This window comes from Syngnathus acus, chromosome 20, assembly GCF_901709675.1.
Source record: "Syngnathus acus chromosome 20, fSynAcu1.2, whole genome shotgun sequence".
Taxonomy (NCBI): domain Eukaryota; kingdom Metazoa; phylum Chordata; class Actinopteri; order Syngnathiformes; family Syngnathidae; genus Syngnathus; species Syngnathus acus.
Genome location: NC_051104.1, coordinates 4768621 through 4781302, shown reverse-complemented (window position 1 = coordinate 4781302; position 12682 = coordinate 4768621). Strand labels below are relative to the sequence as shown.

Sequence of the window (12682 nt, the reverse complement as noted above, 5' to 3'; positions counted from 1 at the left end):
TCCCAGCAGACTTAAATGGCTAAAAACAAAAAGCATGACAGACTCCTTTTTTTTTTTCTGGGGATTTAAGAAAATATATCGCCATAACAGAAGATGGAGGAATTCCATCCGGATTCATTTGTTTAGTTTCGCTTTCTGTCAATGAGTAGTCAACAAAGTGATACGCAGCATCGAATGTCAGATTACTTCTCGGTGTCAGATCAAGCTGAGTGCACAGTCAAAATGTTCCAGCATGCTGCTCATATATTGCTTTGGAAAAAAAAGTGCAGAGTGTGTACTTCCTTGACAATTCTATCTGTAACCAGGGTTCTATTTTGGATACTCCAAAAAAAGCAACTTAACCCCGCTACTGCCTCACGTTACTTCGGCTAGCAAATGTGGAAAAAATATTGAGATAAATTTCCAATATTTGCCCAAAAAGGAGATTAAATTCTGTTCTTAGAAGCATCTGGAATAATTCGACCCCCAACACGTAGATAAAAATGAGCAATAGGTTTTGCCCATTCATCTGCTGCAATTAACATTAAAAATCCAACACAAATAAATAAATAAAATCCTACACGCCATATGCCACGGAATCTGATTTGCATTTGCTATCGCAAACATTGCTGTGAAAATTAGTGTTGAAGCAGAAATTCATTCCAGGATTACAAAGAGCAATTACAAGTAATATTACATCGCTATCAATTCTCGGGGCATCAAATGGGAAAAGTAGGATGAAAGCAGATGCCTTCCTGTCGTAATTTTTCTGAAGTGATTAACTGTGAAATGCACTAAATCCCCCCATGACTGCAAGAGAGATTCAAACCACACAGTAAGGAATGAAAAACGAAAAATTGAGGCAAAAACAAGGACAAAATTGAGAGTTCAAGGAGGCTAATCAGGTCTGAAAAATCAGTGAGCTGCAAGAGTGTTTAACACAATGTGAGATTCCTGGCTTTCAGTTAAATAACTCTATAAAATATTCTGAGGTGAAATCTCTACGAGATAATCCATGACTTGACTTTTTGATGGCAACCGTGAAATATGCGAAAACCGCAAGTGACTAAATTATTGAAAGCAATACTTTTTCCAAAGGGCTCAATCCACAAAATTCCACTTTATACAATATTTTTATTCACACACAAACACTCAAAGTTTTCGTCTTCATTGTTTTGGGGCAAAATAAGAGATGTTTGTCTCCTTACTTTTGAAAGGGAGTCAACAGAGGCTGCGGGAAGCAAGGGGGGGGGGGGCTGTTATCGCATCGTGGAAATATAAACGGTTGAAGCAACACTCAGATAGACAAGTCACTCCATCACAGAATAAAAAAAAAAAAACACCTGATGTTGTCAGCAAGCCAACTTTTCACCAAGTTTCTATCCACAAACTTTTCACCCCGAAAGGATCGACAAGCATTTTTAACTCATGTACGGTATACAAAATCTTTAACCTTATTACGGTGTTGTGTCACACTTTGGCAACTTGACTCCCATTAAATAAATTTTTTGTTATGCCTCAACTAAAAAGCCAATCGACATCTCCCAATCCATTTAGTTGCATCATCTTGGAATAAAACGTTTAGTTGGTTTTAGCTGGGCAAAGATGAAAGAAGCCATGTTAAAAATGGATCAAAATGGATCTTCATCCTCCGACGCTTAACACTTGGATGTGTAATTAGTTTTTCTATGCCGGTTAATTGCTGCCGCGGTTCTGAAATGTGACCTTTTTGATGTCAGTCAGTTGCTCTGCAAAAAAAAACAAGCCTTAGTACTTGCCTTTCGCTATCTCGCCCACTTCACAACAAAAAAGGCACCGTAAACAGGTTTATGAGACAGAATGTCACAGACTATGAAAACATTGCAGCCCTGTGAAAATCATCTCACCCACTCATCCACCACTAAATTGAGCGGTATTAGGATCTGAAATGAGACATATTGTGGATGACAGTTGTTTTATTTCTTAAGGAAATGTCAGTTGGCAGTAAAGTATAAAAATACTTTCCCCAACGTAAATCCTTAATCAGGATGAGCTTTGGATAAGGTCAAGTTTGCGTGTGGATAACAAGGGCACGTCTCAATTGCAATTGGTCACTATCAAGCCGATAAAAACACAGTTGGTTTATGGGAAACCAAAAGTCACAAAAGTCAACAACGCCCATGACTACACTGGACAAGTTTGAATTAGACACATGTCACACATTAGACAACTACTTTGACCAGGACTGAAAGATTAAAAATCTGCTCCCATTTATACCTATGGGAAATTTAGAGTACAGGTGGTCTTCGGTTTATGGGTCAACAAGGGACTTTTTTGCAGTCCCATTCTCTGTCCTGAAGCTCTCGTTATAATTTAGCAAATAAAGTAAACTGTCATGGTCTGTTATAGTTGTCTCTTTGGAAGTACATGAGCCCTGACTCATACTTGTCAAAATGGTCACATCAGCAGGCTGGCATGTAATTAAACCTGCTTGACTACTTTGGCAAAGCAGCTGATTGTCAGAAATCATCTAGGTTCATTTAGGCTTTGTCGAGTCAGCCGACAAACTTCAGCCTTCAAGACATCATGGGGTTCCCCGAACTAAACAAATGTGTCATCTAGAAATTAAAATTGCTGTGCAACTTTAATAGTTTGGGAAATAAAAAATACTTAAGTCTTCAAAAGGTACACAAAGCTACAGAGGGAACATTTGACATGACATGAGATGGTGACAACAATGAATAGTCACAGAGATAGCAAACTCAGGAAACTAAATTCAAACAAATTGATGGGACAACGAGGCACATCTGGACGCACGAGTGTCCGGAGAGAGCCCATGACGTGAACAGGCGGCGACAACCAAACCAAATGAGCCGACAAGACAAACATTTTGTCAAAACTTTTAAACAAAACTAAATGTAATGAAAACAAGTGTCAGATTATTCCATCTATTTAATTTAAACTGGCTCATACGTTACTTGCTTGAAACATTTTGGGGTTCATTTCCCGGTCAAAAATAACAGATAAGGACATTTTATAGGCCAATTAAATGGTGGGTTAAGTCTTATTTCATTTGAGCAAAATTTGCGGTTGAATTATCTTTTGAAACGAAATGTTGCTTATAATGAAATTTTCTGTTTTTAACTCGGGAGTTTAGCCTCTCACGGTACTTTTCCTAAACTCAAGCATTCTCTGCTGAATACGTCAAACCAGAGCTATTACAGGCCATTTCAAATAATGGTAGTCTTACGTCTCGACATTCAATGCATTTTATTGCTATTTGAAAGGTCACGGGGCTAAAACCGAAAAAGCCGTCAATGTATACGGGCAACTCGGAGTATCTGACCTTCGTCTATCCATGACCCAGGGATGAAGGCCTGTGCCGGACATAACGATACTCATATAAGCATCATCCCATCACTGCCTCGCTCATATGATATTGAATTGGACTTGAAAAATTGCGAGACCATTTTAAAACTCGTTTGAAGACCCCATTTGTATTCTTTGGTGTTTGACTGACTTTGTTGTTATTGTTCCGTAGGTGTCTACTTGATTCCAGCTGCAGCTGTTGCGAAATGCGCCATAGAAGTTGTATGGTATAATTGCAATAGAGCGAGGAGACGTTGAAGCTACCCACTGGCTTTTTTAATTGAAGCTCTTATCACATTGCCTGGTGTAGACACAGGGACAACAGGATGGCGTCAACTCACTAATTGGATAAAAGTTCATCAAACGGTTTAAAAGGCTGGCAAAGATAGAGATAAAATACTGAATTTCATATCCGGAAATAGAGTGGCAGAGAAGCCGCCGACAGGCATGACTACTACTCCCCGTCCGTGATTCATTTGTCCATCACAGTCGCAGTGAAGCAAACAGGAGACACATTCAAGGTTTCCCTTTGGATCAATCGGGGGGGTCACACAAACGAGTAGTCGCACAATGGAAGGCGGCCCTGTTTTGACAACGGCCTTCTCAATATGACAAGCAACCTTTTCACCGGCTGAACTCACCGCGCTCAATTCAATGTCAAGTTAACTGAAGGAGGGGAAGACCAAAAAAAAGAACGTGTTTATCCAGCCATCCATTTTCTATCACATGAGCATACTGGATTTTTCCTCAATGGGGTCCCGGATTATAAAACAATTCTCAATTCGACATCCATATACGGTAAGAGGCGCACCTGATTATAAATCGCACTCTCAATTTTTTCGAAAATCAAAGGATTTAAAGTGCGCCTAATAGGCCGAAAAATACGGTAACTCAAAATTGACGGTAGAAGATGCAAGGATATTTCATCCAAATACAGACCGAGTTATATAATTTAATACACTTGAAATGTCAGTTCCTACTATCCTTAATTGGCTGTTTTGGTACGTGCCATTTTCAGGCTTCTTATGAACCGATATTGCTTTGCAGTAATGATCTGAAGCACCACCTGTTGTGTGACGGCTTTATAATGGCTTTTCATGCGGACACAGATTAGAACATTTTCAAAAATACTTTGTGTGGACATTGCCTAAAATATATCGGGCAACATATCAGTATGAATAAAACACATCTTGAATTATTCAGATTCTCCCGAGTCTCCATCGTGGCCCACTGAGAAGATAATAGCTAGTCATCCACTGCATGCTTTGCACATAGTCCTCTGGGTCTCATGAGTCCCAGATGCTCTTGCCTTCTCCAATCTCTCTTGATCAATTGCTCGCCTTTGTCATCCCAATTTTGTTAATCCACCCCCCTCCGTCTCATACCCTCATCTGAGTTTCTGCTGACGACAACTCGAATCTATTTATATTTCTCAAGTTACTACTCTTCTTCCAGGAACATTTTGTGATTTATCTAAAAAGCTATCAACGCTGCGTGCCTGTTCTGAGGGCATCTCTGATGACTTACACTACACACCGAAATTGATTAATCATTTAGCAATCTGGGGCAACCATCTGCGAGCTTCAAAGTGAAAAGGACCCCAAATACGGAGGAGGCCGATTTGCTAATTAAACACTTGACCTAATATGCAGCGTTTTATTTGCAGCTCCGCAAGGAGTTGGTGATTTTCATGATTGCTGGATAATTTGCAGATCTGCAACAGAGAGGTCTTTAAAGCTAATCATTGATTTCATTGAGTTATTTTTTTTTTTTTTGGAACAGACATGATTTTTATGTTTTGGTTTTGTACTACCGAGGTTATCGTGTTTGTTTTCCCTGGCAAAGTCACGTTATGGTGTGTTTTGAGTGAGTAATCGGTGTCAACAACACTCTGAGGAGCAGCTCTCTAAACAGCAGAACGTGACGTCAGCCTCTTTGTTTTTAGCCACATTAATGCTTGGCCAGGCTTTGCAATTGAAAACTGATAATCAGTTGACATGAATCTATGTACTCACCAATGCACAGTATGTCTCCGGAGGATTTCCACAGGTGATGTTAGGTGGATCAAGCGTGACCTTCAGGTAGTGGGTCATGTCTGCCGCCTCTGGCTGGCAGGCCATATAGTCCCAGGTTAGTCCTTCGTCTGAGTAGATTTGGGATTTGCAAACGTCGTAGTGGCCCCAAGCCGTGGGGTAGTGCTGCATGGCTAGGCAAAGGCCAGTCCACAACGCCTGCAGTGCCAAGTAGAGGAGCATGACTGGTCCTCTCACAGCTCCTCGACTTGGAGCTGGATCACCTTATGAAGACTTCGAAACAAGGATCTTCTACTTTTGCTTCCACTGTCAGCAATTGGGAGATTCTCAGTGACTTAAAGGAGTCTTTTCACGATTTCGATGTCACTTGGGTTAGCAGCCCATTGAGAAGAGGGCGAGATTGAGAGAGGCTCGTGGAAAAAAAAAGGGGGGGGGGGTGAGGAGGAGATAACCCTTTGACGTGTTGATAAGACAATATGTGACAGGTCTCCTCAGCTTGTCTGGCTGTCAGTCATTGTGCTCGTCTTGTGTGGCGGTCTGGAACTGTGGAGACATGAGAAACAGAGAATAGGAGTGAATCTATGGCGAGGATTGAAGTCGGTGACATTGTTTGGTACCACTGCAAGGTGGAATGCAAATAAGTTGGTGTTTGTAGACCAAGATGAAGAAAAAATTTGCTAATTCAACTAGATGAGCAAACCATTCCATGCTTTTTTTTTTTTTTAATATATTCCTTTTTATGTCCGTATATTTCAGCGGTCACCAAGTTGTTTTCCAGTAGAAAATGTATTTCCAAAACATGACATGCATGATGGCAGATCTGTCGACAATCACAGGAGCACCTGGCATGCCTTGGGGTATTTCTGTCACAATAGACATTGTACAATTCCTCTTCTCTGCTCTGAGAACAGAGCGGTACCACGTGGCTCCCAGTGGAATAAAATAAATGACGGTGATGGGAATGGTAGCAAGTATCGGTTCAAAAAAAAAAAAAAACTCCTAAGACAAAGCATGCTGAATGGAATCTGAGGATCAACCATGTGCACAGAAAACCATGAAAGATGACATCAACACCAATATGGAGAATATAGGCAAAAACTGTAGTGTATAATTTGAACCAAAAAAAATCAAGTTGCCAACTGTTATAAAGGTCTGAGAGGTTAAGGGGCCCCTTAAATGTAAAATAAGAGGATGTGAATGGGCGAGAAGTCAGCGGGTGAGGAAGCAGCCAATTATCCAGAAGAACTCTTGGCACCGGGCTCCCTGTCTCCCATTAGGAGACATACTATTACCGTGTTAAGGGGCACACTAAAGAGCTCCCTGGAATGCTGACTGCATGTGTGGAAATGTGCATGTGTGCATTGCTTTCAACCTCAATCATTTACTCGTGATACATTTTGGGTTACCAAATTGATGTTCACATTACATCATCACCTATGAGTCATGGACTAAATGTGAGGTCAGCGATATTATTGCACAATTAAACTAATTCGTAATGCCCGATCATTTCAAAACAACTTCAGGTCGCAAAAGGACAGATTCAGCACAAACCAAGGCGGACTTATTAAGGTAAAGCGGTGATACGATGGATGTCTCCCCCCCCCACCTTCTTATTTTTAATTTCACGCATTTTATGCACTTTCAAGGGCAATTTCTTACACAGCTTCTGTCCTGCCTCTTTTACTTTCATCTTCTCTGCCTCTCACTGTTTCATATTCCCTACCAGTGCCTCACAAAAGCAGAAACAGGGCAGAGGGAAGGCCAGAAAGACAGGAGGGCAGACAGTCGGAGGTAGATGAAAGATAGATAAGGACAGAAGCTTCTGTCTGCTCTGCTCATCTTACCTGTTAATAACCTGCCAATATCGGACTACGCTCCTCATGAATAAACATGCAGAGAGTGGCGCAAACACGACATCCTATGGAACCACGCCGAGGGGCTTGCCTTCCAGTCAGCTCGGCACGTTTCCACTTTTTAAAGCCTACAAGTGGCTGCTTTATGAACTTTTAATCATGTCGGCAAATGGCTTCGGCGCTGACGACTGTTTAAGAGCATGAGATGTTGGCTGGTTGATGGAATGCGACTGGGGGGGACTATACACCCCCCTCCCTAGACATCTTTTCCAAATGTGATTCCCATAGCCAACATTGTCCAGTTACTTACAAGCCACATACAAGCCTCCTCACATCCAGGATCAAGTGCAAGCACATGTCTGAAGACTTTGAAGGCAATCAAAGTGTGACTTCTCAAGACACGCTTCACTTGCCTCCACTGGCCTCCATCTGCCACAACACTCTATCCGTGACGTTTTTTTTTTCCATTCTAAACACATAGACGTCCTCCCTTGAGTGGCCCGGCCCGGTCTGACACATGCACTCTGTTTGTGCAGGGGCAGCACTTTTGACGGGGCGACGTGGAGCCTCTTGCCCCCGAGTTTGAGTCGAGAGCCCTGAGGCGTCAGTTACTCCTGTGGCACATACAAGTGGCGGCGTGGAGGCACCTTATGAGAGGGCGAGACAAACCCCGCCTCCACCCCCCCCCCACACACACACACTCTGGGTCTCTTTGCGACACAGGAACACCTAATGCATAATTAAAAACACTTTTCCTAAAAGGCAGTATGCAGCCACAGTGACATGCTTGGATACTCAAAAATGTCCACTTTAGCTGTAAGGAAGATGCTCACTTGCGTTAAGCAGGAACTACCGTGAAGAAGCCAGAAAAAGAAACAAATGTAGGTATAAAGCAAGTCACAGAAATAAATTATTTGACAGAAAAGCGGTGAGCGTTGATATTTTTTTTTTTACTTTTTTTACTTGCTTGCCACAAACTTAAAATAATTAACGCCTGGAGAAAAACTGTGAATGGAGACAGTTATTTAAAAAAAAAAAAACTGAAATTGTTGCACGTGGAGTCTTGATTTCGAAATATAATTGGGCTATATTTAAACTACAAATTAAAAGTGCACTAAGTTGTTGCCTTCTACCTGAGTTCAACTCAGTTGAAAACTAATTTTGAGGTAGTTTTAGATTGTAACAATCATCAACAGTCATCTAATTTGCTGAGAATGATCCAACACAATATTTTATTTCACTAGTACCCTCAAGCACATGCAGCCCCATTCTCGCCCCTATAATGCATTTGAATAGGAAACTAAAGCACCTGATTAAAATAGGCCGAGGGAGGTCTAACTATAACTGGCAGCTCAAATGATGACAAATTTAATGCCAGTGGAGACATGCAATCATGCTTGATAGATGACGAAAAGCAATGACTTCCACAAGGGGGCGCCACTAATGAAATTTGGAGATATAGTACCGAACCAAAGCACCCCCCCTCCAAAAAAAAAAAAAAAGAAATTGGAGCTTTTGGAAGCAAATCCTATTAATGACATTATAGAAAATACTTTTACGCACAAATATTCAACTAAACAAAGCAATTGGATGAACTTACAAGCGCTGAAAGTCCATTCGTGCAAATGTTCTCCAAGGTCCCCGGGCTCATCAACAAGTTCATCGGAATGATCATGAATGAAGAATGAAGCGTTTTTAAGACGCGCTCTTGCAGGCGCAGCAAAGTGATGAGTTCGCACGTCAGTCTCGCTGCACACACCACCATTGCTCTATCTGGACGATCGAAAGGATTGTCCTGTCACATGAACACAAATGACTGATGGCCGTCCTGGGGGCTCGCTCAACACCGCGCGTCATGCAAACCGGAGCACTTCTGGACACGAGCTCCAAAGTGTCCATCATCGTCCCTTCCAAGTGTCACTCCATCCATCGCGCGGATCGACTCTCCGATGGTGGCACTATCGGAAAACAAACTTGGGTCGCGCCCGCCTTTCCTCAATTCTGGACATGCACGCACTAAAGAGATGATCTTGCCATCACAATCTTCACTTATTGGATCTGATGCGAGATGTGGCGGCGAGGAGGATGGTGCGCTCCCGGGCGCCCGCTCAGCTTTGCAACTCCTCCACCGCGCGCACCTATGGGTGGTCTCCCCCCCCCCCCCCCCCCCCCCCCGCCTCCTTGTCCTGCCCTTCTTCACCGCGCCAAACATCATCCCCACCCAAGCATGCATCTACCCACACGCACGCAATCTCTTTTAAAACGCACACACAATAATAATATAGATATTTTTAAAAAAAACTTATATTATGAAGTAGAATGAGGGGCGTGTTCGCCTTTATGGCTTATATTAATAAAAAAATAGATATATTGGAGAAATGTAAATGTAGTAATCTCACGGAATAAAGCATTTGGCGAATAAATGTTGACGTGCATGCAAAAATAATCGCGCAAACATTACGACAATGTATTCTAAAATTGGGGATACCCTATTACCAAAGTGTGAGCTGTTAAACTTGCTTTGATTAAAAAAAAAAATACTTTTAAGCATGGGTGAAATCATCAAAAATTGATTATATATTTTGCCGCATATTTAACGAGCGCAATTAGTTGCGTTTAATTCAGAAAGTGAATGACAGCTGCTAAAAAATTATTGCTTGTAAAATGTGAGGTCATAGCACGCAATCTTGCAGCATATTCACAATACATTTCCGTCGATTTAGGCTTTTAAGATATAAAAACATGAAATCTACAGACATATTATCGTGCTAAAAAAACTAATTAACGTGCTTGTTGACTTCATGACATATTTCCACATAATTTAACGGAGAAACTTTGACAGTGGCAGAGAAAAAAATAAAACAGAATTTGCGCACATCTTAAGAAACATATTTTGGAAAAAAAATAATTAATCAGTGTGCGTCTTAAAAATGTCACCTGACCACAAATCGCATCCCGGATTCGGCGCGCATCTCCGAACAAATTAAAAGTTTGAACACCATGACGGAAATATGCTGTGCACGCCTCTCACCTTAGTCTCAGAGCCCCGTGGAAAGCCGGCCATGCTGCCTGTTGCAGCCGCCCAAATCCGCTTTACGACGGGACATGTCAACCGCAGGTGCCACCAGCTTGCGTCCGATCCGCCGGATGGGAGACAGCTTCCAGTGCAGAGCACCTGAAGAAGCGACCACGGTTTGGAGACAACAATGCTAGAAAAATACCTTTCTCCCACGAGGTGTGCAATTGTTTAAAAGTTTGCAGAAATGTTCAAGCTGCTGGATGCAAACATTGCAAGTCGCTCTGGTAGGTAGGGGGGCGAGGAGGGGGGGGGGGGCGTTCGGCGTCAGAGGCGCAGAGCGAGCGAGCGAGCGAGCCGAGTGGCTGCACACATGCAGACAATATTGGGAGCCTTTGACAGCTCAAGTTGATTTCTTTGCAGACAGCAGCTGCCAGGGAGCCACCACCTTGAACTGCACTTGTTTTATTCATCAAAGATGCCTCGGTATCAGCACGTCACAAGTTGAGAAAAAAAGGAATATGTGCTACTTTTCTTTTTTATTTACATTTTTTTTTTTTTTTTGCAACATCAGTCAGACAGCATTTTATGGAGCAAGAATGCATGAGATGTTTCTACTGCAAGCCTTTTGTTTCGTGCTTTTAAGAAAGAAAATTAAGACCCTGCATGTAAAGAAATAAACTGGTTTAGTAAACATAATTGTTACTGTATGTTGAGATGAGCCAGAAGTCACATTTACCTGAGTTATGAACCATTTAGGGGGCGTGGCTTATTCAATGTCAGGTTGTTTGTTGGTTCCATATGCCTGTCGTCATTTTCAGTTATTCTTTGGGGATGGAATTCACATCTGAGCAGAAATGTTTTCAAAATGATCCGTGTTTCTTCACAAAAATACCCAAACTTGTTTACTAAGAAAGTAAAAGGACATTGAGATTAACATATACTGTATGAAGACTATTAATGAAAAGCAAATGGTAACCGAGGTTCAATCATGGAGGAAATCCGAAATGTTCCAAGAGGCCTCAAAGCTAAACGCTTGACAAATGTTCACTTTTCAACAATATTAAGCCATGTCATTGTGTAAAAAATATCAAATATAGCCATCCAAAGGAAAATATAAGGGGCAAAGTGGGTTTTGACAGCAATTAATCCCTGTCATGGATCAACGCAATAAACGCAAGCATGGCAGATGTAAAGCACACAAGCATGATCGCTGTTTCTTCATCATTGTTGGACTCGTCAAGGGTGGGGACGGAGGAGACAGCTCTCCTTGCAGCCGTCTCTCTCTTTGTGTCTGCCTCTTAGCCCGAGGGCAGCTTGCCTGTCATGAACCTCTTTTTCTAATTCACTCTGTGACAAGAGAGAGGTGCGCGGCGGCAAGCTAACAAAGAGACACTTTAAGTCGAGACTAAAATACGTGTTCACTCAAGATGCATTTTGGGATGTTAATCCATGGCTTCCTGTATTATTTTTATTCTAGAGTTAAGCCTTGAAGAAATTAACCAATGTGGCGGGCGCTTTAAAAGACTCAAATGTAGCTAAACACAATTGCATAATGGGATAGCTACTAGATTGCTGGCCAAGTCCACCAGTGTCCAAAACATTTATTTTTTCTTTAAAGAGGATTAAAGGTCCCATTGGCAATAAAATGCCCCCACCCCAGCGTCTAATAAAGGTCCTCCCTTTTTCCTCACTCGTCAAATCACATAATAGTTATTTGAAAATTGATGGATAAAGCGTTCCTGTCTGGATGACACCAGCCATTGATTTTAGGATTTGTCCAATTAAGGGTATCATGGAATGTTTGATACCATATTTTTTCAGACTAGTCAAAATTTGGGTCGTCATCAATACCAAGTGTCAAAAATAAGTATTTTTAATAGAGACAATTTCCCCACAAAAGAAAATACCGATACCAAGTACCGATACCCTGAACTAAGGCTGGTATCAAATTGTCTTTGTGGTGTTTGAATTCCCTTGTGTGTGATCCAGGTGAATGGCGTGCTAAACCAGCATCCTTCTGGGACCGACCCCATGGTAAAAAAGTCACTTCCCATTTCAATATGGGATGGCTTGAAGGAGCGAATCAGGTCAGTCTCTGCGCTTATCAGCCCAGCGCTAACCCTGGGCTCCAATCTGCTGCAAGCAGACCTCCAGCGTTGATCCAATCCTATATGGTCTTCTAAGCCCATGCAGCAACTTGGCAAAATTGAAATATCATATTATGTTATAAAACAATACCTGAAAAGAATTACATGGAGGCATAATCCAAAAAGTGCATGATTGAAAAAGGATTAGCGGCCTTGCACAGTTTGGTAGATTGTACGAGAGCGCCTCAGGTACACCCTGTTATGGTTTACGCGCTTCTACCAGTGATTTGGTTTCTTAACAGGCACAGGGCAGATCCGTCCTTGTTCTACGATGCGCGTCCGTCCATGTTATCGTGCCTCAGT

The 12682-nt window shown here is 41.9% G+C and overlaps 1 protein-coding gene across 2 annotated transcripts in view; it reads right to left on the bottom strand.

Annotated features, from left to right (window-relative positions):
• ntng1a (netrin g1a) overlaps positions 1-12682 on the bottom strand; it is a 92717-nt gene that overhangs the window by 32981 nt on the left and 47054 nt on the right. Inside the window, exons 4-6 of one of the 2 annotated variants that reach the window (XM_037279352.1) lie at positions 10969-11076; positions 10245-10388; positions 5343-5903 (exon numbers count right to left, since the gene is read on the bottom strand). In XM_037279352.1, the coding sequence (XP_037135247.1) occupies positions 5343-5582 (240 nt within the window). In that variant the 5' untranslated portion in view covers positions 5583-5903; positions 10245-10388; positions 10969-11076. Of the gene's footprint in view, positions 1-5342; positions 5904-8813; positions 9355-10244; positions 10389-10968; positions 11077-12682 lie in introns of those variants that run through there. The other variant, XM_037279351.1, reaches the window with a different exon arrangement.